At 46.2% G+C, this 27,077-nt stretch overlaps 3 protein-coding genes across 5 annotated transcripts in view; 1 reads left to right on the top strand and 2 right to left on the bottom strand.

Moving 5' to 3' along the window:
• Nucleotides 1–510: 510 nt before the first annotated feature.
• On the bottom strand, nt 511–9,195 carry AIRIM (AFG2 interacting ribosome maturation factor). Of its 2 annotated transcripts, none has more exons than XM_081495241.1 (5): nt 8,502–9,195; nt 8,053–8,330; nt 5,959–6,147; nt 3,797–3,919; nt 511–3,633 (listed from the first exon to the last, which is right to left on the bottom strand). In XM_081495241.1, the coding sequence occupies exons 2-5, from the start codon at nt 8,325–8,327 to the stop codon at nt 3,531–3,533; spliced, it is 690 nt and encodes a 229-aa protein (XP_081351367.1). In that variant the 5' UTR covers nt 8,328–8,330; nt 8,502–9,195; the 3' UTR covers nt 511–3,530. The 2 variants fall into 2 exon arrangements, with proteins under 2 accessions (XP_081351367.1, XP_081351368.1); XM_081495242.1 differs by having other exon boundaries at nt 3,797–3,918; nt 5,971–6,147.
• CDCA8 (cell division cycle associated 8) lies at nt 8,903–24,193 on the top strand. 2 transcript variants are annotated; one of them, XM_081495240.1, is made up of 11 exons: nt 8,903–9,018; nt 9,182–9,294; nt 9,434–9,562; nt 11,423–11,463; nt 13,472–13,544; nt 15,801–15,883; nt 18,554–18,618; nt 19,486–19,581; nt 20,692–20,818; nt 21,584–21,670; nt 22,891–24,193. In XM_081495240.1, the coding sequence occupies exons 2-11, from the start codon at nt 9,198–9,200 to the stop codon at nt 22,933–22,935; spliced, it is 843 nt and encodes a 280-aa protein (XP_081351366.1). In that variant the 5' UTR covers nt 8,903–9,018; nt 9,182–9,197; the 3' UTR covers nt 22,936–24,193. The 2 variants fall into 2 exon arrangements, with proteins under 2 accessions (XP_081351366.1, XP_081351365.1); XM_081495239.1 differs by having other exon boundaries at nt 21,584–21,700; nt 22,837–24,193.
• A 1,931-nt stretch (nt 24,194–26,124) lies between these two features.
• EPHA10 (EPH receptor A10) overlaps nt 26,125–27,077 on the bottom strand; it is a 44,216-nt gene continuing 43,263 nt past the window's right edge. The window contains exon 18 of the mRNA XM_081495238.1: nt 26,125–26,596. Coding sequence (XP_081351364.1) covers nt 26,414–26,596 — 183 coding nt within the window. The 3' untranslated portion in view covers nt 26,125–26,413. The remainder of the gene's footprint in view (nt 26,597–27,077) is intronic.

Here is a 27,077-nt window from a genome sequence, read left to right as displayed (position 1 = left end):
GCTTGGGGAGAAGGTCTGCTTCCAAGCTCAGGCAGGGTTCTGGCAGGCATCAAGCTCTCATATGAGGTCACCACAGGGCTGCCTCCCAGCCTCACAGTGGACTTCCCCCAAGGGAGTGAGGGGCAGCGCCCTCGATGGAAGCCACAGCCTCTCCTCACAACCTACTTCCAGAAATGACATCCCACCACTTCCACCGTTTTTTGTTCATTAGAAGCAAATCTGTACGGGCAGTCCACACTGAAGGGGAAGGGACTATACAAGGGCGTGGGTCCTTGGGATCACTGGAGCTATCTTGGAGGGTACCCACCCCTGTGCTCATAGAGATGAAGAACATTTTTGGAAGGACCCGCGAAACATTTAACATTGGTTGCCTCCAGCAAGGTGGCCTGAGTAATGGGGGAGGGAAACTTTTCACTGAATATGTACCTTTGCCCTTTGAATTTTGTACACTGTGAACGTATCACTTACTTAAAAAATTAACCAAATTAATTATAAATTGAAAAAGAACAATTAGAAGGATAGCAATTTAATACCATAAGAATGGCTAAGAAGCAACAATTATACTTAAATAATACCTAGTTATTACTTAGCACCATAAACATACTTGTATCTATTCATAGTCATGATTACTTGCTTCAATGAGGGAGGTTTAACAAGCTCTTTACTAGACTCACACAGACACACACACACACAAGCAGCTCCCACTTGCAAAATACGTACTCTTGAGCAAGGCATTCAGGGCTCTTCACAAATTCATACCAGTCCACCCTTACAGACCCATTACCTGCTGTTCTTACATACCCCTGTGAACCCCAGTGACTTGCTATACTCAACTGTTAATGCTTCCAGTTCTAGGGCGTACAAGCCACAAGCACGATGCCTGCACACAGCAAACTCCCAGGAGTTGTCAGCTTCCCTTCTTTCTCAAACACTGCCTTTGCTTACACTGTCCCTGGGCGTGGAGCACCCTGCACTCCTCTCCAAGCCTCAAGGCCCGCCTGAGATGTCATGGTTACTGTGAAGTAGTCCCACCAGCAGTTGGTTGTCACCTCTATTCTCCCACAGAACTCTGTTTTGACTGCAAATACACTTTCACTATTGTATTACAATGTAAATCTCTTCAACTTAAAGTCTGGTCCCTGGATCAGCATCATCACTTGGGACCTTGTTAGAAATGCAGAATCCAAGGCCCCACCCTGGACCTACAGAGTAGGAATCTAAATCTCAACAAGATACCAGTGATTTATATGCCACTCAACCATCTCATCCTCTGACGTCCCCTTCTCCTCCTGCCTTCAATCTTTCCCAGCATCATGGTCTGGAAGATGAAGATGATGGCATCCGCTCCCATCACTCATGGCAAATATATGGGGAAACAATGGAAACAGTGACAGACTTTATTTTTTGGGGCTCCGAAATCACTGCAGATGGTGACTGCAGCCATGAAATTAAAAGACACTTGCTCCTTGGAAGAAAAGCTATGACCAACCTAGAGAGCATACTAAAAAGCAGAAACATTACTTTGCTGATAAAGGTCCATCTAGTCAAAGATATGGTTTTCCCAGTAGTCATGTATGGATGTGAGAGCTGGACTATAAAGAAAGCTAAGCGCCAAAGAATTGATGCCTTTGAACAGTGGTGTTGGAAAAGACTCTTGAGAGTCCCTTGGACTGCAAGGAGATCCAACCAGTCAATCCTAAAGGAAATCAGTCCTGAATATTCATTGGAAGGACTGATGCTGAAACTCCAATACTTTAGCCACCTGATGCGAAGAGATGACTCATTTGAAAAGTCCCTGATGCTGGGAAACTGAAGGTGGGAGGAGAAGGGGGTGACAGAGGATGAGACGGTTGGATGGCTTCACCGACTCAATGGACATGAGTTTGAGAAAGCTCTAGGAGTTGGTGATGGACAGGGAAGCCTGGCGTGCTGCAGTCCATGGGGTCGCAAAGAGCTGGATGTGACCGAGCAACTGAACTAAACTGAACTCAAGCTTGAGAAACACTGGTTTAAATCTTTCCCTGATTGAACTATAAATATCTCTGGGCTCTCCTTTACCTCTGTCCCCAGAGTACATCATAAGACCTAATATCTAAAGGTCTTAAGGTTATTTATAATTATTGTTTATATGATGGGTTTCCTTGGTGGCTCAGTGGTAAGGAATCCACCTGCAATGCAGGAGCCACAAAAGACATGGGTTCAATCCCTGGGTCAGGAAGATCCCCTGGAGGAAGGCATGGCAACCTACTCCAGTATTCTTGCCTAGAGAATCCAATGGACAGAGGAGCCTGGCAGGCTATGGTCCATAGGGTCGCAAAGAGTTGGACACGACTGAAGCAACTTAGCATGCACGCACAGGTAGAAAAACATGAAGACTTAAAAAATACATGCAAAACATAAGACTATAATAATCCATAGAATGGTACATAATTGCATTGAGCTATATTCAGAGAGAGATATGAAAAACTAGCCAAACTATATAAAGGTTTTTTAAAAGACAATTTAAATAACAGTATGTATCAATGATACTCAAATTGTTTTGTTAAAAAAAATTGTGACTACGGACACTGAAAAGATACATATAAAATATCTCTGATGGAGTTTGTTTTATGCTTTTGTACATTTTAAATGTTTTCCAAATTTTTCTATAATTTTTTAAAAAGCATATCGTCACTTTTGTAACTTAAAAAGTCATTTTCATCTTGAAAATTATCTATATTCTTTCTTAAGTCCCTCTACATCCAATGACTGAGATTTTTAACCAGCCCAGGAAGCTGACAGGTCTGCAAGGACCACGACCATTTCACAGACGAAGGCACTGGGCCTCAGAAACACAATCCTGATTGCCTGACTCTGGGCTGGGGACGTCCCATCCACGCAGCTACTCCAAGATCAGGGGCCTGTAGCAAACTGGCTGCCGGCTTTGGTGAAAAAACCCTGTATTTTAAGAGCCCCACTATCCCCAGTTACTTACTGGTCAGTAAGAGCAACAAGGGAACAGATCCAAACACAAAACACTCAGAATTCATGCTGCACCACCTCCCCCTGCTGGAAGGCTCTAGAAAGTGTCCTGATGATAAGGAGCCATTGCAACTGGAAACCAATGAGTTTTCCATCAACACCGCCTCCACTTCTTTAAATCATCAAAGCCACATTTTTTTCCATCAAGGAGTCAGGTACTGACAAAAAGGGGAAACCAGGACCCAGTGTCAACGAGGCTCAGAGCTCTGGACGATGCTGGGGGTGGTGCCAACTCTCTACCCTGGCCTTTTCCTTCCTTACCGCTTCTGTGGCTGTTGCTTGTCCCTGGTGTTCTTCGGCACCGCCTTTCCTGCTTCCTCTCTGCCTCTGTCCACTCTCCTGAGCCTTAGGAAAGGGCAAGGGGTGACCATGTACCCTCACCCACGACCCAGCATGAAGCAGCCCCAACATCAGAAATGTCCAGCGGAATCCTCTGAAGAGCCAGTCCTCAGGCTCTGGGCACTGACGTTTCCAGTAGTCAGGATGCCGTACTGACATTGTTTTAGACATCAGGGGGCAGCAATGTCAGTCTTCACCTGTGTCCCCCTAGTATCCCAATAAACACATGGCTTCTTCACTCTTCCAGGAAGAAGGAAACATTCAACAGGACATCTAGAACAGGAAGAGAGAGGACATGTGGCATACCAGCTCTCCAGAAAAACACCAGATTTGTAAAAGCTAGAGGCACCAGGAGGGGGAACCTCTTCATGCTCCCAAAGAGGCTAGACACAGAAATGAGGGGAGCAGACACGAAGGACTAAATGAAAACCAGCACCTCGTACAAGGTCTGGGTGTTCCTCTTCTGAGATTCGGTCCCAGGCTCTGGGCAAAGCTTGGATGTTTCCCAAGTCTTCCCATTGGATTGACGACAGGAGGTACTTCCTCTTCAGGTACTTTCCTGGGAGTTAAGGAAGGTGCTCAAAAAGAAAATGAAATGTGCTAAAGGAAGAAAACACCCTGGAGAGCATTCCCAGGAGCTAGAAAAGCAAAAGCACAGCTATCATTACATTTACCAGGTGGGCAGGCTCACCTCTGCCACAGATCTTTACCGACCCCCTCTATACACAAGGTTCTGGGCTACAGGGAAGGGATGAAGCACTGCCCCTGCAAACTGGGATCTCACTAACAACAACAACAACAAACCAGAAACTGAAAAGACTCTAAATGAGAGGAGATAAAACTCAGTGGAAGTTCACAGGATAAATCCACCCCCCTTAGAAGCAGGGGTCCCCAATCGCTGGTACCCGTCTGTGGCCTGTTAGGAACTGAGCCTCACAGCAAGAGGTGAGCAGTGGTCCAGAAAGCAAAGATTCATCTGCTCTACCCACTGCTCACATTACCACCTGAACCATCCCTCCCACCCCCGACTGTGGAAAAACTGACTTTCACGAAACCGGTCCTTGATGCCAAAAAGGTTGGGGAACTGCTGCTTCAGAGGATAGTAGAAGATTCTGGCTGGTAGAAGAGCTTAAACCAAGACAAAGAGGGGAAGCACAGAATGGATTCAAGAGAGTACATCTTCCAAAGAGATGCAGAGTGGAATAGTGTAGAGGGGCAGGCAAGGCAGCTGAGCAGGCAGGTGGAGGGAGAAAACACAGACCAATGGGGGGGTCTCACCCTAGGGACACAAGAAGCTATGGAGAAGTCCTACTCAGTAGAATCAGAACAAGACTTCCCGAAGATAAATCTGTAGAGCGTGGCCACTACCTGGAGGTAGCGTCTTCCTTCTAAGAAAAGAAGCCAGGGTCAGAGAAACCTGCCTAGAGATGGCATGTGACGAAGGGTCCAAGTGAGGGACTATGGCACAGGCAGTGGGGGATACAGAAGGAAACTCCAGGAAACACCAAGGAAACAGAGTGGAAGGACCTGACAGTGGAACCAAACACTCTTACAACAGCACCTGGCACACAGTAAGTGCTCTGTGAGGGCAGCCCCAGCTACCGCTCCCACTGCCCACGCTGCTGTTGCCGCTGATGCTGCTACTGCTGTCATTAGCAAACAGTGGGATAGGGGGACAAACCTCAAGTTTACAGACTAGGTGATCAGACAGGGTTGACACTACAACTGAAGGAAAAGGGAGCTGATGGGGTGCGGGCTGGGGGCGGGTGTTGGATCTCCATCCATTTGAGCCTGCAGTTCCATGAGATTCCAGTTGGGAGGCAGCTGCAGGAAAGTGAAAATCAAAACTAGAGGAAGAATAAATGAAGGTAGAAACTCAAGCCAGAGAGTAGATGCAACTATCAGGCAAGACTGGAGAGAAAAGGGAGAGGACTCCAACTAACCGGTCCTTCGCATAGGTCTGATCAGATTACTCCTCTACTCAAAACTTTCTACAGCTTTCGTCTCAGAATAAAAGCCCAAATCCTTCCAAAGACCTTGGAGGCCCTACCAGCCCTAGCCGTCTCCTGACAGCATCTCCTGTTAGACCAGCCCCCTTTCACTCAGCTCGAGCCCTACTGGCTGCCTTGTTATTTCCTGAACAGACCAAGCTTGCTGTCACCTCAGGGCCTTTGCACTTACTGCTCCTTCTACCTGGAACACTCTTCCCCCAAACATCCACACGATTCTTCCCCTCACCTTCTTCATGTCTTTTCTTAGAAACCACTTTCTCAGTGAGGCCTGCCCTGACCACCCTATTTAAAACTACAAGCCCACCCTTAACCTTTGCTTTCCCCATTCCCTGTTTTATTTTTCTTCAAGGCACTTAATGTCATCTGATATTCTATACATTTTCCCTTTTTTAATGCCTACCTCCCACCACCTAGAACAAAGCCTGGAAGGTAACATCTACTCAATAAATGATTTGAGGAATGACTGTACAAAGGAATGCAGGAGGAATCCAAGTCCAGGAACCAAAGAGAACTGACTTAAACTGTGTAATCCAGTGAAAAACTGAAATTAACAAGACTTCCTGGAACAGCTCTGTGAAATGTGTGCAAAGGATATGAATTCCGATAATGTCTCTCAATGTCCTGCAACCACTCCAACATTTCAGCCACAGAGGGGCTCGCAGCTGAAGCCTGTAGGACAGCATCGAGGCCAATCATGTCTGCGTGCTGCTCATAGATCTGAAGCACGTGCTCCACGTGGCTGCTGACCACATCACGCACCTTGAGGAGGGCGGCTCTGGGGGGAAAAAGTCTGATATTAGGCAATATGATGAGAAAGGCCTAAGGCCAGGTTCCTCAACCTCGGTACCAAGGACATCTTGGACCAGATGATTCTTTGTGGTGGAGGGCTTCCCTGTGCGTTGTAGGTTGTTCAGCAGCAACCTTGGCCTCTACCTACTAGACGACAAGAGCAAACCATGTCCCCACCCATCTCAAGCTGTGGCAATCAATAATGTCTCCAGACACTGCCACACATCCCAATGGGAAAAACTGCCTCCGAAGGAGATCTACTGGTCCCAGGTGCCTTGGATGGAGAGGTGGCTTAACAATTAAGAATTGACTTAAAGATGATGAGGCTGCAGTTACATCACTCTCAAAAGCTGTGTGATGAGCCCAGCTGCCAAAGACAGTAAAGACCAAGCAGGCTTTCTAGGACTCCCATAAAGGAGAGGAAATGTTCACACATAGTCTAATGCCACGTATGTGAAAGGAATAAGCTAGAGGGAACTACAGCAACAGAGCAGGATTGTGCTCATGCTATAGCATGCCCCAACTTAGTGAATTCTTGAATGGGTAAAATTTGGGCTCTTGACACACACAGATTATTGTGGACCTTAGGAAAGTTATTCTCAATCACGAACAAAAACAAGTCTCTTTTGTTCACTGTGCATCCTAAGTACCTAAAACACTGAGACTGGCAGACAAAGCAACAAACATTTGCCCAATGAATGAAAAGGACTGTTGTAAAGAGTAAATACAATAATGCATATTAAGCCATTAGGGAAGTGCCTAGCTTATGGCAAATTTTATTATTTTTATATAATTTATTTAAAAAATTATTATATAATTATTTTTAAAATTATTATTCCATTGGTGACTCCAAGAGGTCCCGCCACCAAGATGAAGGCTACAGCTTCCCAAAGGGCAAGGCACTCCTTAGCCTAGAACTGCAGCTTTCAAGTTTGACTGTGACTCACAATTAAAAACTAGGCTAAAAATAACAGCTCAATACCCACATAAAAACATGTAATCAATTGAAATAAAAGTTCGTTACCTTACAATGTATAATGACCTAACTTAATTGACTCTTTTACTCAACTTAGGAACTAAGTCGGCCTTACTATTGTATTCCTAGCACCTGTGTTTTGCATCCCATAGGTTCTTAATACTGTTTTTTGTACAGATAAATACAAAGCAGGCCCCCATCTTTGAGTTTCCTATCAGTCTATGGCAAACCCTACACACTAGAACCTTCTTTCATCCTGGTTAAGGGAAGGCCATATGTGCCCTGTCTCTTCTCTATCCCCAATTACCTGTAACTCTAAGATAGAGGGCCTAACATTGGTGCTCCTCCTGGCACAGACACCAATGTACAGCAGAACAAAGCGGTGGTTAGGAGCTTCTGGCCCCAGTGCCAGAGACACTTGGGTTAGCATCCCACCTTTACTATTTACTAACTGCCTGAGCACAGGCAATTTGTGTGAGCCTCAGTTTCCTCACCTGAAAAATGGGATTAAGTGAGGTTAGGTCACAGAGTTGTTGAAAAGATTTTATGAGATAACGTACGTAAAATCCTTGCTGCTGGCACCTACTAAGTTTACAGTGTAACTCCTGCTGCTTTCTACCTAAGGAAAACTACAGTGGAGGGCCAATGAGCTTTCTCCATTGCTTTTCTGTTCTGCTTTGATAACTTTTACTAAGGTCACCACTGTCATGCCTAGCTGATAAGGGAAGTGCCAGAAAATGGCTTTTTGACAGAGAGAGGTCCCATTGCAACAGATGGGAAGGGGGTAAGGTTGACACATCCCCAAATACCATTCTCTTAAGTAAAGAGAAAAACCCCCTTCTCACTGATCCTAGATTATTAAATACCCAGTTTTAACATCTCTACACCAAGAAAGAGCGCCACTGTGCCCCTTACAGCCTCTCTCCTAGCTTGTCCAGAATAGTGTCACCAGCCGCCAGCTGCTTGCGCCTCAGCCGCTCCTTTAAGTCTGGGAAGGCCCGAAGTGAGGGCACATCCTCAAATCGCAGGTTCTGTGCGGCTTGCAGCTGCTCGGCCAGGTTGCTGAGGGAGGCCAGGAGGGGCGGGCAGTCTCTCAGAGCACTCTGCCACAGGCCCTGCTGCTCCTCCACCACGGGAAAGCACTTCCTCAGGGCCTCCTGCACGGCCAGCAAAGGCTGATCTTCAGTCATCTTCTATTGAGGGGGTGGGAAAAAACAAATATCATTAGGGTCCCAAGTCGATAGAGAAAGGAGCGAGTCAAGGGTGGGAGTTATTTCCTTTCTCAAGGGAGGTCCAGCTAAACAAAGTTTCCTCAGGTAGGGCCGTCTATCCCTCCCGACAGGTGTTTCTAGCGCGAGTCTTACCTTCAGAGAGGCTCTCGGAAGGCAGAACTTCCCACCTCGAGAAGGGTTTCCTGACTACCCCTTGGCATCGGGCAGTTTCAGACTGAAGGTTCACCGGGCCGACCTGTGCTTCCGGAGCCAGAATCTTGTCTCCTCTACTTGAGGTTTCCGGTCGCTCTTCTAAACAAGCCGGAAAACAAAACTAAAGCAATAAAAGTTCAAGGAAATTCCAAGACCCCCGCGTGCCTCCGCTGTTTCTCTGCGCATGCCCAGACGTGGCTACCGAGTCGCGAAAAATATGCGGTCGGACCGCAATGCCTTCTGGGTGCTGTAGTTTACGTGTGGACTGGCTGCCCGATTGCGAAGCTTCCCTGTGATTGGCTGTTGTGAGACCCTCCTAAGACGGCGGCTTTTTATTGGGCAGCTTTTGGCAGTTTGAATTTGGTGGCGGCGGTCTCACGTCGTGTTCGTCCCGGAGCCGCTCCTTCTCAGCTGAAGCAACCAGGTTTTTCCTCAGCCCGGGTTTCAGAACCTGCAGGTGGGTGCCTCGCGAATCCTTTATGCCCGGGTCCCGAAGGGCAGGGGTCCCCATTCAAACCCCCTAGGGGGGCGCCTCCACCCTCTCCCGCCCCTTTGCGGCCCCCTCTCCTTCACCATGTCCGCCGCTGACGCCTTGTACCTCCGCCCCTCGCTCTTCGCAGCCTCCATCGAAGCGCCATGGCCCCGTCTAGGAAGGGCGGCAGTCGGGTGGCCAAGACCAACGCGCTGCGGAACCGAAAGCTCGCCTCCTTTCTTAAGGACTTCGACCGTGAAGGTAAGGGCCGGAGCCCGGGTGGTCGCGGTCACCTGGGGCAATCACGGGGTGCCGGAGGACTGGGACGCGGGCAGCAGGGATTCCAGGAACCTCTTGCCTGCTGGGTGACCCGTACCATGGCCTCTCTGCCCTCTCGCAGTGCAAATGCGATCCAAGCAAATTCAGTCAGACAGGCAGAACCTCCTCAAAGAATTGGATAACCTGTACAACATTGAGATCCTGCGACTCCCCAAGGCGCTGCGCGAGATGAACTGGCTCGAATACTTAGGTAAGAGCTGGTCTTTCCCCAGGCCTCGGCCTGGAGCCCTTCTGTGGTTACCATGGCAGCTTTTATCTTCTCTGTGAGGTCTTCCAAGATCACCTTAGGAGAAAATTGCAGTCCTACTCCTCCCCAATCCCTGTCTCACCTCCCTGCTTTTCTTCTTAGCACTTTCCCTCATCTTCATGTGCAGGCAGGCAAATGTTTTCTCTCAAGGAGGAGATAATAACTATTTTAGGCTTTGTAGGCCAAAAGGTTCTCTGTCCAAACTACTCAACTTTGCTGTTATAGTTCCAAAACAGCTGTAATGAATGGGCACAGCTGTTTTCCAACAGAAGTCTGTTTATGGAAACACTGAAATGTGAATTTGACAGATTTCAGATTTCATGTGTCATGAAATACTCCTTTTTTGAGGGGGGTAGTATTTTATCTAACCATTTAAAAGTGAATGAATGAATCGTTTGTTACCAGAGCTCAGATGGAAGGATAACTCCAACCAGCTCTTTCTGCAGCTTATGGAAATCACCAGTTTATCAACTGGCAAACAAATTGCGAAGTGCAAGGACTCGAAGAGTTTTCCTGGCCAGAGGAAAACCCCAGCCTGTTCCCTACCCTACCCCCTGGTTAAATGTCCAAGGAAATGCAAGAGGCTGTCTTTTTGCTGGGTTACCCTTACTTTTACTTGTTTCTTATGATTAATTACCCACTAGGTAGCCTGCCACCTGGATAGAAATGCACGTTCTGTTCACATAGATGTCATTTAATGATCCTTTTGGACTTTCTCTTTTATTTACTAATCTATTTGTGCATTTCTGTAAATATTCATTGAGCATGTGTCAGTCACAATATTGGGTGCTGGAGATGCTTTGGGAAATAAAACAGACATTATCCTTGCTTCCAGGAACTTACAAGTTAGTAGAGAAGAGTTGTTCTAAAAATTGGGACGTGATTATATATCTAAAATTATAAGTACTACAAAAGAGAGTCAAGTGGTGGTCAAAAAGCACGTTTATATAGTGCTTTCTATGCCAGACAGGCGTTGTGTTTTCCAATGTTAACTGAAAAACCCAAGTGTTTTCCATATATTAACTGATTTCATCCTCATAACAAACATATTAGTTGTTGATTTTATTCCTGCTTTGTAGATGACAAGATTAAAGCACAGAAATTGTTTACTTTGCTTAAAGTCTCACAAGCCAATTAGTGACATATTTGAATGTAGGCATTCTGGTTCCAAAGTCTGAGTTCTTAACTGTTATACAGGATACTACCAGCATTTCCAGCAGGAGGACTCTAACCTAAGTTTTTATTCGACATCTAAATCTTGCGAAGATCTCTTCATTCAATACACATTTATACCATACATACTGATGACATATTTTTTGCCAGAAGCTGTGGATATTATTTTTGTCCTTGCATTCGGTTCAAGGCAGGGTTGGGCACTTCTACAGCTTTGAGTAGTTATTCATATGATGATAGTGAGCAACTAACTCAACACATTGCAGCAATCTGCTGTGAGAGAAAAATAAGCAGAGTTTTGGGTTTGAGCTGGGTTTTGAAAGATGAATTCCAAATTTGTAGAGTGCAGGGGATTATTTCAGGCAGGAGAAATAACTATCAGAACACTGAGTCGTGAGAGACAGTGGCACATTTGGGAAATAACAGTCACTTTGGTGTAGTGGAACTTGTAGTAAGTCATGAAGGGAACAGTCAAGCTTGGAGAAAGATTAGACTAGGTTGTAGAGGCTCCTGAATGTTGGACCAAGGACTTAATCTGGTTCAGTGTAAGATAAGTGGTCATATTAGGGAAGATAGTTTGTTAATTAAATTATTAAAATCTATTAACCAAGCAAATTGTTCTTTTCAAAGCCCTTGGAGGAAACAAGCAGGCCCTGGAAGAAGCAGCAACAGTAAGTGACTTCTATTTTTGAACTCTTGATTAGTTTTAAGTTTAGTCCGTCCACAAAATTCAATGGTGGGTGCTGAGTGTGGAACAGGTTCCAGAGGGGACATTACTGATGTCAACTAAAAGATGATAGTTGTTGAATGCTGAGTACATGAAGGCCAAGTAGTTCCAAGGTTTATAGAGAAATAGTCCTGTTTTGGGCAGGTTCCTTGCAGCTCTTTGCTCTGACCTTTGCAGGTGAAGTAGAAAGCCAAGTTCCTTTAAACCCCTGGCCTGCTAGGGGACAAAGAGACTGTTGCCTTTTCATATCATACTCTAGAAGCTGTGCTCTTGCTTGGGACTCTCAGGATTCCCCACTCCCTCTCACCTCTTTCCTCCCGGCATGATTACTAGGACTGAAAGCAGTATGATGGGGAGGCAGAAGAGAGTTTAGATCAGTACTGTCTGTTACGATAGCCACCAGCCATGTGTAACTTTAATTAAAATATTCAGCTCCTCAGACACATTAGCCACGAGTCATATGTTCAGTAGCCACCATTCATTCCATCCTCCATTTCAGACACTGCTCATCTCTAGCACGGCACAGCTTCTTGCTAAGCCCCGACGGTCTCAGAATCCTTGTCTGAGTGCTCCGCGTGGTGTCTACCAATCCAGAGATGAAACTGTGTCATTCCTGGTCTGTAAAGGCTATCCTGATACTTAATGTGCCCTACAAGAAAAGGCTTGTGAAGCATGCCTGCTTTTGGCTATTCCCATACATATAGATAGTTACCACTGGGAATAAACTTAATTAGAATGGCGACTGGAAGCCTTTTTGAAGAGTGCAGGAGCATAGCAGAAAAACATTTGGCCCTCTAGACTTAAAAAAAAAATTCTTTTAAGGTAACTGTGTGATGGGTGCATTAATTAATTGTGATAATCATTTCATAATGTATATGTGTAACACTTTTTTTATATGTGTAAGCATTTTTTAAATTTATTTTTTAATTGAAGGATAGTTGCTTTCAGAATGTTGTTTTCTGTCAAAGCTTAACATAAATCAGCCGTAGGTATACATATATCCTCTCCCTCCTGAACCTCCCTCGCATTTTCCTCCCCATCCCACACCTTTAGTTTGGTACAGAGCCCCTGTTTGAGTTCCCTGAGACATACAACTAATTCCCATTGGCTATCTGTTTCACATATGGTATTGTAAGTTCCCATGTTGCTCTCTCCATACATCTCACCCTCGTAACACTTTAAATGTGTTAGAATCATATTTGTCAATTATACCTCAATAAAGCTGGGGGCGGAATGAGAAGAGTGACATAGCATCAAGTGTTGTAGAGAATATGGGTCATTTGAAACTTGTATTGTTTGCTCCTGGCATGTAAACAAGTACAATCACTTTGGAAAACAATTCTGCATAATATTAAGCCTGAACACCTGTGTACCCTGCAACTCCCTGATGCCCTCTCCCTAAGTATACAGCCAAGAGTAAACCTGATGTGTGCGTCAGACACAGCTATAAGACAGTTCAAAGTAGCAATGTTTGTAATAGCAAAATACTATTGACAGGAGGTTGGACAAATCCATTGTGACAGGTATCACATAGCAGTGAAAACAAATTAACTACATTCACAAATAGTGGTCAAAAGCAGAACCAAGCAAAATATTGTTTAAGCACATAGACATTTGTGGAGAAATATACATACACACACACTTTCTTTCAAGCAAATGGAATGATAGTGGTTATCTCTAAGGAATGACAGAATTAGGACACTAGTCACCTTCTGAGGAGAGGCAAAGAAATAGCACAGGGAAAAGTACATAGCTAGAAGCAAGTAATTGGCAATGTTTTAGGTCTTTGGTTATATGGTGGATTTATGGGAGTTCAGTATTTTGTGTTATAAATAAAATAATCTTTTGTATGTATCAAAGAATAGGTTTTTTTAAGTTGTTTTTAATCTTAAAATATTTTTCCTCGCATTTGATGGAATATACCTGGTGTCTTCTGACTGTGTTTGGCACAGGCTGACTTGGATATCACAGAAATAAACAAATTAACAGCAGAAGCTACCCGGACACCCCTGAAACCTGCCAAAAGTGAGTACTTTTCAAAACCCCTTGTTGAAATGAGAGAGCGAAGGCCCAGTGTAGTTGGCTGGCTGCTCGGGGAGGCCTCCTTGGAGGAGTCTCTTCCCTCTAATGCCTGGTCCTCAGTCTCGAAAATCCAAAAATTTGATTTTATCCTCTGCATTCAGTTAATTATATGCAGGACTGATAACTAACCAAACTCTTCAGACTGATTTGTGAGCTAAAGTGAAAGAAGAAAAACAAAAGCTATGCTGGAAATCAAACATTGTTGCCTGCTTCCTTCCCAGAGAGAGAGGTTTGGAGAGATGTGACAAGACGTGGTAGCCCTGGCCAAGACTCCCTTATGTGAGCAGAAGGGTTGAAAGAGAATTGTGAAAGGACCAGCTTTCTAAGCATGTCATTCCATGCTACTCAGCTCACTGACCCATCCATGTAAAATTCTCTAACATACACGCCCCATACTCGGGGAAACACTATCTTAGAGGGAAAGTTTGGGGAAGCTGATTGTAATTAGTGAGCATAGATTCAGGCCAGGATGGGCTCTCTAATGGACATGCTGTCACTGACCTTAAGCTCTGGATTTCAGGCTGCACATCAGGCAGCACCTTCTTTACTGGGCCAGGCCCAAAATACCACCCAATGCTTATTCCAGCTTACTTTTTTTTTTTAAGGTAAATATATTTGTATTCTTATTTGTATCAGGGAAAAAAGCTTAAAATTCATTCAGTCTGAACTCTTTCCCCTCGGTTAAATTTCTCTATGGAATCCCTGCTTAGGATTTTCTAGCCTGTGGTTGTATGTATTTAGCAATGAGATGCTCCCTTTCAATGATAGACAGCTGGAATGGTTAGAACATTTTTTCTAATTTTGAACCAAAATTTCCTTGTGGTATCTGCATATTGATACTGCTTCTGTTCTTTGAGGTCCCATAGAGCTGTCTTCCATATGACAACCCCTTAAATATTAAAAACTGGTATTATTTCCTCTTGAATCATCCATCTTAAACATCCCTCATATTCCTTTCCCTTCTAAAATGACAATTGTAATAACTTATTATTTATAAGTAGTATTTTATTATAATAAATAGTAATAACATTCAAAAAACCAAGATCATGGCTTCCAGTCCCATCACTTCATGGTAATTAGAAGGGAAAAAAGTAGAAGCAGTGACAGATTTTATTTTCTTGGGCTCCAAAATCACTGTGGATGCTGACTGCAGCCATGAAATTAAAAGACACTTGCTTCTTGGAAGGAAAGCTATGACTAACCTAGACAGTATGTTAAAAAGTAAAGACATCACTTTGCCAACAAAGGTCCATATAGTCAAAGCTATGGTTTTTCCAGTAGTCATGTACAGATGTGAGAGCTGGACCATAAAGAAAGCTGAACACGGAAGAATTGATGCTTTAGAATTGTGGTGTTAGAGAAGACTCGAGAATTCTGTGGACAGCTAGGAGATCAAACCAGTCAATCCTAAAGGAAATCAACCCTGAATATTTACTGGAAGGCCTGAGCTGAAGCTGAAGTTCCAATATTTTGGCCACCTGATGTGAAGAGCTAACTCATTAGAAAAGACCCTGATGCTGGGAAAGATTGAAGAAGAGGGCTACAGAGGATGAGATGGTTAGATAGCAACACCGACTCAATGGACGTGAATTTGAGCAATCTCGAAAGATAGTGAAGGACCCGGAAGCCTGGCATAGAGCAGTCCATGGGATCGAAAAGAGTTGGACACGACTTAGCGACTGAACAACATTAATATTTACAATGTGTTCAGTATCATTCAAGGGACTTTACATTCATTCATCCCACAAATATTTAATAAGCACTTGTAGGCACAGTTCTAGAGTTTGAGATGAATAACAAAGACACCATTTTTGTGGAGCACACAGTCCATATCTCATATTCCTATGAAGTGTCTCCTTCCTTTTATAGAAGCAGTTGAGGATCATGGTGAAAACCATGTGACATAGTCAGAGGCAAGATCAGGCCTCATGCTCAAGGCTATCTGACTCTGGGATCTGCATTCTTAATCAGAATGCTGGGCTGCCCATACAAAGCACGATATAGGGTTTTTTAACCACTCTAAAACCTTTTGTGTGTGTGTGTGTGGCTAAATCCTCTTTTTTTTTTTAATCATCTTTATATTGGATCTATTTCTGGATTACAACCTAAGATTGCTTAAGTTTTATTTCCTATAAGAAATGTGAACACATAAAAGTTTATTCCCATGAGAAATATCACTCTGTTAAAACTTTCTTATAGCACGGAAGGTAATGCAAGTGGATGAGATGATAATGGAAGAAGAAGAGGAAGAAAATAACAATAAGAATCCTCAAACTGCGAGAGTAAGTAGGCACTCAGATTTGGGGCAGAAGCCTGTCAGCGGACAAGGAAATACTTAAAATATAGTATGCCTCCTTTATTACTCCCTTACACCACTCCCCCTGGAAGTTTTACCATTCCTCTTAGGACACAGCCTTTAAAATGAGTGAAATTTCACTAGCTGGAGAAGAAAAGGAAGGGAATTCCAGGAAGAGGTATGAAAGTGCCCTTGGAGGAACAGGAAGCAGTGTGGTGTGGTGGCAAGGACATAAGCTGTGAGGGTAATCTGGGGAAAGCAGGGGTCTTGTGAGCCAAGCTTAGAGGTTGTGATATCATGAGGTAGGTCATGGTAAGTGATATGATGGATAGGTATTTCAGAACAGCATTCTGGATAGACAAGAGAGAGAGAAAATTAGAGACAAGGGAACCAGTTGGGAAGTTTTATTATTTTGTTTAATTGAAGTATAGTTTATTTACAATGTTGTGCAAATCTCTGCTATATAGCAGAGTGACTCAGTTATATACTATAGGCATTCTTTTTTAAATATTCTTTTCTGTTATGATTTGTCACAGGGTATTGAATATAGTTCCCTGTGCTATACATAGGACCTTGTTTATCCATCTTATATATAATAGTTTATATCTGCTAATCTCAAACTCACCATCCTCCTCTCCTCCACCAGCCTCCCCCTTGGCAACCACAATTCAGTTCTCTGTGTCTGTGAGTCTGTTTCTGTTTTGTAGATATGTTCATTTGTGCCATATTGTAGATACCACATATGATATATGGTATCTACATGTGATATATATGTGGTCTTTCTCTGACTTATTCACTTAGTATGATAATCTAGTTGCATCCATGTTGCTACAAATAGCATTGTTTTGTTCTTTTTTATGGCCAAGTAGTATTCCATTGTGTATACACCACATCTTCATCCATTCATGTGTTGATGGACAGTTAGGTTGCTTCCATGTCTTGCTATTGTGAACAGTGCTGCTATGAACATTGGGGTGCATGCATCTTTGTGAATTACAGTTTTGTCCAGGTATGTGCCCAGGAGTGGGATTGCTGGATCATAATGTAATTCTGTTTTTAGTTTTCTGAGGAACCTCACACTGTTTTCCATAATGGCTACACCAACTTACATTCCCACCAGCAGTGTAGAAGGGTTTCCTTTTCTCCACAGTCTCTCCAGTATTTATTATTTGTAGACTTTTTAATGGTGGTCATTCTGACTAGTGTGAGGAGGTACCTTGTAGTTTTGATTTGCATTTCTCTAATAATTAGTGATGATGAGCATCTTTTCATGTGCCTACTGGCCTTCTGTATGTCCTCTTTGGAGAAATGTCTCTTAAGGTCTTAAGGTCTTCTGCCCATTTTTCGATTGGGTTGTTCGGGTTTTTGTTGTTGAGTTGTTGGGTTTTTGTTGTTGAGTTGTATGAGCTGTTTATTTATTTTGGAGATTAAGCCCTTGTCTGTGACATCATTTGCAAATATTTTCTTCCATTCTGTAGGTTTGTGTTTTTTTTTTAATGTTTCCTTGGCTGTGCAAAAGTTGTAAGTCCAAAAATTCGGTCCCATTTGTTTATTTTTGTTTTTATTTCTATTGCGTTGGGAGACTGACCTGAGAAAACATTGGTACAGTTTATGTCAGAGAATGTTTTGCCTTTGCTGTCTTCTAAGAGTTTTACGGTGTCATGTCTTGTTCGTCTTTAAGCCGTTTTGCATTTATTTTTTTGCGTGGTGTGAGGGTGTGTTCTAGCTTTATTGATTTACATGTAGGGACTGCTGTAATTCTTGAACTGAGGCCCTGACCCTGTGAAAAGAGAAGGGATGGTTCTGGGATAAGTTTTACAAAGGAGAGTGGGCAAGACTGGTGGAGAGAAGGAGTGACCTGAGACCACCAAGTGGTTTATAGCTTAGGGAACTGCCATCTGGTGGAACTGGGGCCTGGGAGGAAGAGGAGTGTTGGGTTAGGGCAAAGGGAAGCAGTTAGTTTGTCAGTTGTTCCACCGGCTGAGTGTGTAATACTTCTCCAGCATGTCTAGCCCTGACAGAAATCTCAGCCTGGAGCTCAGGCAGAAGTAAGAGATTGAGAGACACCGACTCCCAAATCTTTAGGTGGTTGTCCCAGCGTGGGGGTCAATGAGGTTGTACAGGGAGCATGTAGAGGGGAGGCCGAGGGTGGACCCTGGAGGGAAGGTAGAAAGAGGAGCTCGTGAGGTGGCCTGCAAAGCAGAAGGCCAGCCAGAGAAGCAAGGGTGGTGGGCCGATCTTCTGAACAAGGGAGGATCAGCAGAAGGTAAAAAGTGATTCTTGTCAGGTCCCTCCAAGGACTCGGCAAGGGCGAGGGCTGCTGAGGGTTCCTTGTGTTGGCCCCTGGGCACCCTTCGTGACTCACAGCAATGCTGTATGAGGGGGTGGGAGTAGGGTAGGGGAACCAACCAAGCTGCACTCAGTTCAAAAGGCATTTACTTTAATTTGGTCAAAGTTCTCTACTTGGAAGACTCGGGCAGTATAATTCTTAGTTGATCAATTCTGCTCTGAATTATTTAAGTCACTGTGAGTTCTGTAAGGTACACCTTCTGATGTTCAGATATTCAGTTCTTTTCCAGAGCTGGTATCCTTCTCCCTAACCTTTCCCCTTTGTGGGGCTTTTTGTAACCTCAGTTTCATTTGTTTGTGACTTCAGGCTAAAAGGTGTCCTCCATCCAAGAAGAGAACCCAGTCCATACAAGGAAAAGGCAAAAATAAAAGGTAAAAGGTTTTCCACATTCAGATGTGCTTTTGGTTTTATTGGAGAGCCACATTCATCATGGCAGGAATGGGCGGTAACAGGGCTTTTGTGACTTGTGTTCAAGTAGAGCTTCACATCATTGAACCCACCAGTATCTGAGCTGGGGGGGGAGCCTCTAGAAACCATCCGACCCAACACCTTCTCTGGTTCTTCTGCCCATGTTCTCTGTCTCCCCCCGCCCCCTTTTTTAAATGCAAACAGGGAGATTAATAAGACACAGAAACATACAGTAAGCACTGCATATTTTGTTCAGTTTCCGGACAATCCATGTGTAGAGCTACCCACACGGCCAGTCACAAAGTGGCTGTCACCTACCTGTGGTTAGTTTCTTGAAAAATTCCTCCTAGTCCTGCTAAGCAATGAATCACCATGGACTTGAATTTCGTATGCTGGGAGAGTGGGGGAGGGGCTGCCTCTTAACGAGCTCAGGAAAGGAGTCACTGGGGCGTGCCTGTGAAGAGTGAGCTCCTCTCTCTTCTCCCTGGGCAGTGGGAGCTTCCTGGCAAGAGGACAGGAGCTCTGACTAGGGAGCCTACAGGGTGCAGAGGGGCTGTCTCCTTCCTCTCGTTCCCTTAGCTTGATTGAGAAGTCAGATTCTGGAGGCAGACGCCTGGGATCAGGGTTCTGGCTCTGCCCTAATATCCCGAGTTTCTGCATCCGGAAATGAGGATAATGGTGCATCTCACGGGGTGATTAGGAGGGCTACACAAGCTGATGTGTGGAAGGCGCCCAGGACAGGCTCTGACATGCCCAGTGTTACCTGCCTCTATGGCTGCAGTCTCTGGACCTGAGAGTTGGTGTACCTAATAGCCTTGTCTCTCCCATAGGTCAAGCCATTATGCCACCATTACCCCAGCTGTGGGCCGACTGGAATTGTCTCTGGTGAAACCAACTCCGGGCCTGACACCCAGGTTTGACTCAAGGTGAGTACTGGCAGCAGCGCTTGGATTTTGGTGGGACCCCAATACTTGACATTTGTCAGAAAAGAAGGGTATTTAAGAAAATACTGGAAAGCCTCACTCAGGAGCATTTCCTATGTTTGCCTCTCCCCTGAGAGCACGTTTGCCTGTTTTCAGTGACAAAATGATTGTTTATCTGATGAGAGGGAGGAGACCAGTCTGTCCCTGATGACTTGGAGGCCTTTAGTGACTATTTTGGTCTTTTCTGATTCTGATTAAGTTTATTTTAAGTTGGTAAGTACTCTTCCCATACCCTTGGTAGGAGTGAAAATTAACACCACCTTTTGGGAGACCAATATAAATAAGGATGTTTTTACAGCATAAATTAATTCCTTCTACAGTGCTGGTCAACTAGATAGCAGATGCTGTATAGCCATTAAAAAATAAGTGGCTCTGCATGTGCTGATGGGAAGAGCTTCATGATCAGGAGCCTCTCCAAGCAGGTGGCAGAGCAGCATGTCCTAGATGATCCCATTTGATAGTTTCTGGAAGGATGCATAAGGAACTGAGCGTGCTTATCTCTGGAGTGGGAAAGTGAGGAAGACTTCGCTTCTACTTCTAATTCTCACTCCTCAACTTTTTTTTTTTGCATGAGTATACAGCAAAGGACATTTAGGGAAAAAGAGATGGAAGCACTTTAAAGATCTCAAGAAAGTCAGTTTGGGAATTCATATAATGATGTCATCACTGAACCATCCTCCTCTGACCCTGGAAAATTTCTCCTGATGGAAGCACATAGCCACTCTTGGAAATATATTAGCCGCTGTTTATTTCTGGCTTTGTGGATGGATGGATGGATGGATGGGTGACTGCTCTCCATATGGAGCTTTGGACCTAAACTTTACATGGATAAGAATTGACTTTTGCTAGATGTAGGTTTGATAATTACCGCCTCCTTTCTCCAGCTGTGTTGAGTCATTACTGCTTTTTAACCCTAAATTTAGAACGTGACTTCTTAGAAATGTGTGATTTGAAAACTGCAGCTTGAGGCCAGATGGCGTTTGAAAGGGCTCGTAGCGCCTGGTGTCATTCAATCTGCCAAGCCATCTTTACAGAGATTTTCCCACTTTATAGGATCTTCAAGACCCCGGGCCTGCGTACTCCAGCTGCCAGAGAGCGGATTTACAATGTCTCTGTGAATGGCAGCCCTCTTGCCGACAGCAAGGAGATATTCCTCACTGTGCCAGTGGGAGGTGGAGAGGTAGGTGTTCCAGGGAGGGGTGGGTCAGGCCGCGGTGGGCTGCTTACTCACCTTTTCTTTCTCTTGTCCATCACCCACTTCTCTCCCGAAACCCAAAGTCCTTTGGTTGCCTGGCTCATCATCTCCACACTTCTGTAGGACTTAGAACCATTTCCTCTCCCAGGTTAGAGCCCCAGACTGGGAAGATTCTCGCCCAGCTCTGGGTTCCATTTGTTCATCAGCTAACATAGGCCCACGTATCTTGTATTAATAGCAGGTTCAAGATGTAGAAGACATTCCTGCCCCTGAATAGCGGTCAGTAGTCAAGCTAGGCTCCCAATTAACAATAACATAACATGTGATGTGTGCAGTAAGGGAGATTTTAAAGGGTGTGCAAAGGAGGGTACTGTCAGGGCACATGCTTAGTCTAGAAAGGGGAGCTGGAGGGTCTTCCACTTTGTGTAACTTCGAGGAGTCTGAAGCAGGCAGAGCAGAGCAAGTTGCTGACCTCCGCTCGGGGATGAAGGGGATGGTTTATCTCTCACATGAGGTCTGCAGGGCATTTCTAAGCTAACGTGCACCCCTTGTCTTCAGCTGATCCAGCCACTGGCCCAGTGATAAATGCCAATGTCACTGTCTCCTTGGGACTAACACCCCTCCTGCCTGCCTTGGCACCACCCCCCACAAGTGTAGAACATCAAGGGGACCTCGCAGGGCACATTGAGCTGCTGGCAGAGGTTCCTGCTCTGAGAGACCTGCCACTTTAACCCTCTCCCCTCCCCACAGAGCATGCGGTTATTGGCCAGTGACTTGCAGAGGATCGATATCGCACAACTGGATCCAGAGGCCCTGGGAAACATTAAGAAGCTCTCCGTAAGTCTCAAACTCCTCTCCACACACAGGGTGGAGCCTTCTGGGTTTAGCCATTCTTAGGACTGCCTTTTGGGTCTGGACTGGTGCTTTATACTTACAACTGTTTCCCCCAAGGAATTCTAATGCTAGGTTCTCCTGCTTACCTAGCAGCAATTCTGTCCCTAAATTGATGCTGAGTTTTGGTCCAACCCAGAGTGCCTACCACAGAAGTTCCACAAGAAAAGCAAAAATTCTGCCACATTGAGGCAGTTGGTGCCCATATGTTAGGGCACAAGCAGTTGACCTCTGGGAACTGAAACTTCCTCACAATAGTTCAGGAACAGGGTGAGGAACTTGTTACAAGGAATCCCACAGAGTCAAAGAGAGTGCTGACCAGCCAGGCCCTCTGGGCGGTGGGACCACAGTGTAGGGGGTTGGTGGGGCTCTGCTCTGCTGTACCAGCTCCATTAGCGCCTCTGTCTTTGGGGCCCGGGCACTCATTTCTCCTGCACCTGTCCTTCCTCCCCAAGCAGAATATCACCTTCTCCATGAGGCTCTTGGTTCTCCTCCCCCTTTACCTTGGGTCTGGACGCAGCTCCCTACTCCTTTGCCTAGCGTGGACTGCCCAGTGTTAGTCCTCATTTAAATTCTCAAGAGGGAGAATTGACAATTCCCTTCTCAGCTTTGGTCAGACGGGCCACCCTGGTCCTGTCAGCTGGATTTAGTGTGGTGGACGGGAGCACGGAGCACACACGTGGCTGCTGTTGGCCCCCCTTCTGGCTGGGGGGTGGGGTAGGGTCTGTAAAGGGCATGTCCATAAGCGGGTGAGGGCGGAGCTGCTTTTTCAAACGTGTCATTCGGAACGCAGGCCAGTGCTGAGACTGGGCACATGCCAGCCACCCGAAGCTGGTGGCATCCTTCATCAAGCTGAGCCTCCGGCGTTGCTATTCCCAGGTGATACCTTCACTGTCTCATCTGACATGGCATGTTGCTGCTTCATTCAGATGAGAAACAGAGAGGCAGAAAGTTTAGTTCAGTGTGCGTCGGTGCGTCGGTGGTCTAGTGGTGAGCATACTGCCTTCCAGAGAGGTTAGTTGGTTTGCGTATGAATAGAGGATGGACAGCTGAGAGTCAGTCAGACTGGCCCAGCCCCAGAGTCAGTGCTCCCTGAACAGACTAAGTGACAGGTGGGCACGCCTGCCCAGCACCACCCACTGAACGACCTCTCCTTTTCCTTTCAGAGCCGTCTTGCTCAAATCTGCGGCACCATACGAACTCAAAAATGAAGCTGCTATTCCAAGACAGGACAGGATGGGCCTTCAGTGGGCACTTCTGGGACCCTGAAGAGACCTCTTCCTTTTGGCTTACTGTTTGTTTGAGTGTGAAGTTCCAGAGCAGGGGTGGTGTTCCTCTTGGAGAACTCAGGAAGCTTTGCTTTTGGCACCTCCCAAGCCAGGTGACAAAGACACTGCCTCTGCGTCCACACAGTCCAAACTTCCTGCCATTCTCTGAACTGAATTCTCCTTCCCGCTCTTAGAGCAGCCATCTCTGCCTCCTGCAGCTCCGTGTCCTCTTTGCCCTGTCCCAACTCAGAGGAACCTCGTGTTCTCAGGAGGACTGCCAGTCACTCTCACCAGAGAGCCCTGTGCAGCTGGGCTCCCAGCCTGGAGGCTGGGAGCTGTAAGCTCCAAGAAGGGGGCTCCACGAGAGGGTGGCTCCGAAGCTGGAAGGGACTGTGCGGATGGGGCCAGGACCAGCCACAGCTGTGACCCCAGCAGGACAGACACATCTCCCCTCCCGTGCCCATCCCCTCCCTCCTGCTGTGGCTACTGCCGGGGCTCTGCAATCTTTTATACCTGCCATGCCCAGTAGTTTTGTCTCAAGTTGATTTGTAGACTGGTATTGTGTATTATCCCTGTTTACCAAAGACCAAAACTTGGTTTGAGGGCAGTTTCCATGTCTTGCTCCTCTACCTCTCCAGTTAGTTCAGTTAGTGGGAATCTGGATAAGGGAATTGTAGGGTTTAGATTAGTGTGGGGTTTTTTACATGACTGGTTGCAGTTGAACTCAAAGCTCTCTAGTCTCCGCCAGTTCTGTAGACTTTGCCGAGAGCACTTCTCTCTTCTTAGGTTCATGGGGGAGCGAGTGTAGCTGGTTTGGGGGCTTCATTCCATGCACTTGGCCTCTGCCCTGGTGTGGGCTGTCCCGTGGGCACGGAGACCCCTGCGCCCCAGCCAGCCCTGCTGCCCCAAAGAATCAAGAGATGTGGTCCAAGGATGTGGGAGCCGAGAGTTCCCGCCCCAAGCTTGGGAGCACGGTGTTGTGTGTGTGGTTCATTGTTGTACTTTGTACTATTTTGCTACACGTCCATCCTAGTAGTCCAGTCCTGTCCAAGATATGTTCAAGTTGTTTTATTCTCCCTTTCCTGAGATTTTTGTACATATTGTTTTCCTGAGTCGTGGTATCTATAAGCTGATTTATTCTGATCAGAGCTACCGAAAGGTACCGGTTTTCAATAAAGTGTGGATTTAGATTTGTTCTTAACTGATACTCCACCTGCCTGTCGTCTCCAAAATGTGCTACCTGGACTAAAGACGGTTTAGGGGCTGAAGCTATTAGAGCAGAGGGTCTGCAAACAGCTACTTCCCGCAGACGTGAAAGCCTTTACTTCAGGCAAAATCTCTGATACCTGAAGAGGGGGTCCTCTCCCCAAGCAGGGCATGATGATCTAGCCCAAGAAGTTTTCTCCCTACGCCTTCTTTCCAGGAGCTAGAAATTGACATCTTGGGGGCACAACAGCCAGGGTGCACAGTTTACCTGTGTAGCAAGTCTCGTCAGCCAGGGACAAAGCAGGGGCCCACATGATTCAGTGATGGGGCTTCTCACTTCCCAAGCTTCAGGGTCTGGCAGATCCGCCTTCCTGGAATTTTCACTGAAATGATCGAGGTGGGGCTCACAGTGGAAGAGAAGACAGACTCGGGTCACAGTTTAGGAGGTCCGTGGTGTTGACAGTTGATGGGGAAGGCCCTTCGGTCAGTGACAGCATTCAGAGTAGAGGTTATTCATTTCAAGAGATCAAGTCACAAAAGCTGCGGCTTCTACCTTCTGCATCATCTGGTGCCGGGTTAAGTACAGCCTGACATCAAGGAAACACTGAGGATCCAACAGTCTCTACTCACGGCCACCTCACCCTAGTTCACTCCATTTGCACCACTGCCTAGACCCAATGGTAGGGAATGTGTAGTATGTAACAGGTGCCGAGTAAATACCAGTCATGGACAAAGATGGAGCAGTCCATCCCATGTGAGGGTTGGAGACGAGAATGAGCTTCCCTTCCCAGGATTTCAAGTAAGGGCTGAACTGTCACCGGGCTGGGATGCTACAAAGAAAATTCAGTCTTACTGCCAGCCCCCAGATCAAAAAGTCTGGCAAACATATTTTCAGTTTAGATTTTTTTTTTTATATTAATTGCTACAATTTAAAAATTGTGAGATTTCACAAAAATGTTCACTAGCCACCAAAAATAAGATTCAGCAACAGGGGCCACAGTCAACAGGAGCTGTATAGCAGTTTTCCTTGACACTGAGTCTTCTTCCCATTCAGGAGAATTCTTACCTCATCCCTGTGGGCAATTTACTTTGTAGCCTCTGCTGTGTGTATGAAAAAAGCAGAGCTGCTTGGCTGAGGGAGGAGGAGGAGGAGGAGGTGGCAGCCTGGCGTCCTTCCCATCACCAGGGGAGTTTCAAAGAATCCTAGGGTTCCAGTGAACTGTGTCACGCTTTACCATGACAGACCCCCTGATCTTTCCAGAAGCCTTACTTGGGACTTCCTCTTAGAAGAAGTGCAAACGTATTGCCTTATGAAGGGTTGCGTGTATGCGTGTTGTCAATTCCGTTGTGCCCGACTCTTTTTGTGACCCCATGGACTGTAGCCCACCAGGCTCTTGTATCCATGGGATTCTCCAGGCAAGAATACTGGAGTGGGTTGCCATTTCCTTCTCCAGGGGATTTTCCTGACCCATGGATTGAACCCGTGTCTCTTACATCTCCTGCATTGGTTTGTGGATTCTTTCCCACTAGTGCCACCCGGGAAGGCTCTATGAAGGGTTAGGTTAAGTTATTCATGTGAAGAGCTAGTTCTTGGGGAGGATGTGACAGGACATCACCCCGGCATCATTTATTCACAGTATTGGATGTACATTTTAGCTTTTCTAAAACTGAGCTCCCTCCACATCCCTTATCTACCTGCTCCCCTCCCCTTAAGGGGTCCATCTCAGGGAATGGCACCTCAGAGTGCTGCCTCCTCGGGGAGGCCATCCAGTACTCACCCCTATGGTGGCCCCAATCACATTGCCCTGTCTTCTAAATGTGTCTCTCACTGAGAGATCACAGGCAAACACTTTGTGGGGGAGTGGTGGTGTAAAATCCTCCCACACAAGTTTAATGTTTAAGCAATTGTCACTGACAGGCACCATACCACAGACAAGTTTTTATTACTTTGTCCTGCATATAGATCCCAAGAAATATAAAAACATCTCCAGAATTAGTCAAAGGAACCACTCTCCCCACCACCAACCAGCCCCTTCCCTCCCTGGATGGGCTCAGATATGGGTGCTGGGAGCAGGTTGCAGGCCACCTCTCTCTATCCATTGATTAAGTTCCATATAAAAATAGATCTGTAGAGAGCTCCCAGGGAGCTGTCAGGCCACATCACACCGGCACCTGTGCGGGGCTGAGGCCTGGGACCCGTCAAGATGCTGGGACCTCACTCCCCACAGGAAGGGAGGTCTACCCTGGACACCGAAGTCCTGCCAACACAGCCAGGGGACTCTGCAGAACAGCTGGTGAAGGGGGACATCCGGCCCCCAGAGCATGACTGATGCAGCTGTAGATAGGGCGAGGCTCCCTCCACCAAGATGGGGTGCTGGTGTGTCCTTTCCAGGCTCTCCTGGGGGCAGTGGGGGCAGAGACTGGAGGGCACTGGCAAGGGACCCTCCAGCTCTGTCAAAGGTAGAAGCAGTGTCTCAGCCTCTCCTGGCACCCCCAGGACACTGAGCTGGGGCAGGTGCTCAGGTGATGGAGAGTGGGGCTGGGGGACTCCTGCCCTGCTGGCAGGATGAGGCTAAAGGCACTGTTGGGAGGCCCCACCCCCACCACGGAGCACTCCCAGGGATGTGCTGCCTCTTCCTCCCTCCAGGATACTCTGCAGGCCCCTCTGCTTGGACTCTTTTGTCCTAGGCCCTCCATCAACCCTAAGTAAAGAGTCCTCCTCGGCTCCTCCAAGGTCCCATTCAATGGATGCATCAGACAGCCAGGGAACTTTCCCAGACACCCTTCCACATACACATATCAAGAGTGCCCATCTGCCCCTCTGGCCCACCAGCCCTCAGGCCCCAAGGTCTGCCATCAGAGACGTGCAGTACTTCCTG

This window comes from Giraffa tippelskirchi, chromosome 5 (assembly GCF_054371585.1).
Source record: "Giraffa tippelskirchi isolate mGirTip1 chromosome 5, T2T-mGirTip1v1.2.pri, whole genome shotgun sequence".
NCBI lineage: Eukaryota > Metazoa > Chordata > Mammalia > Artiodactyla > Giraffidae > Giraffa > Giraffa tippelskirchi.
The sequence above is the reverse complement of the archived record's forward strand: the minus strand, read 5'-3'. Positions and strand labels throughout refer to the sequence as shown.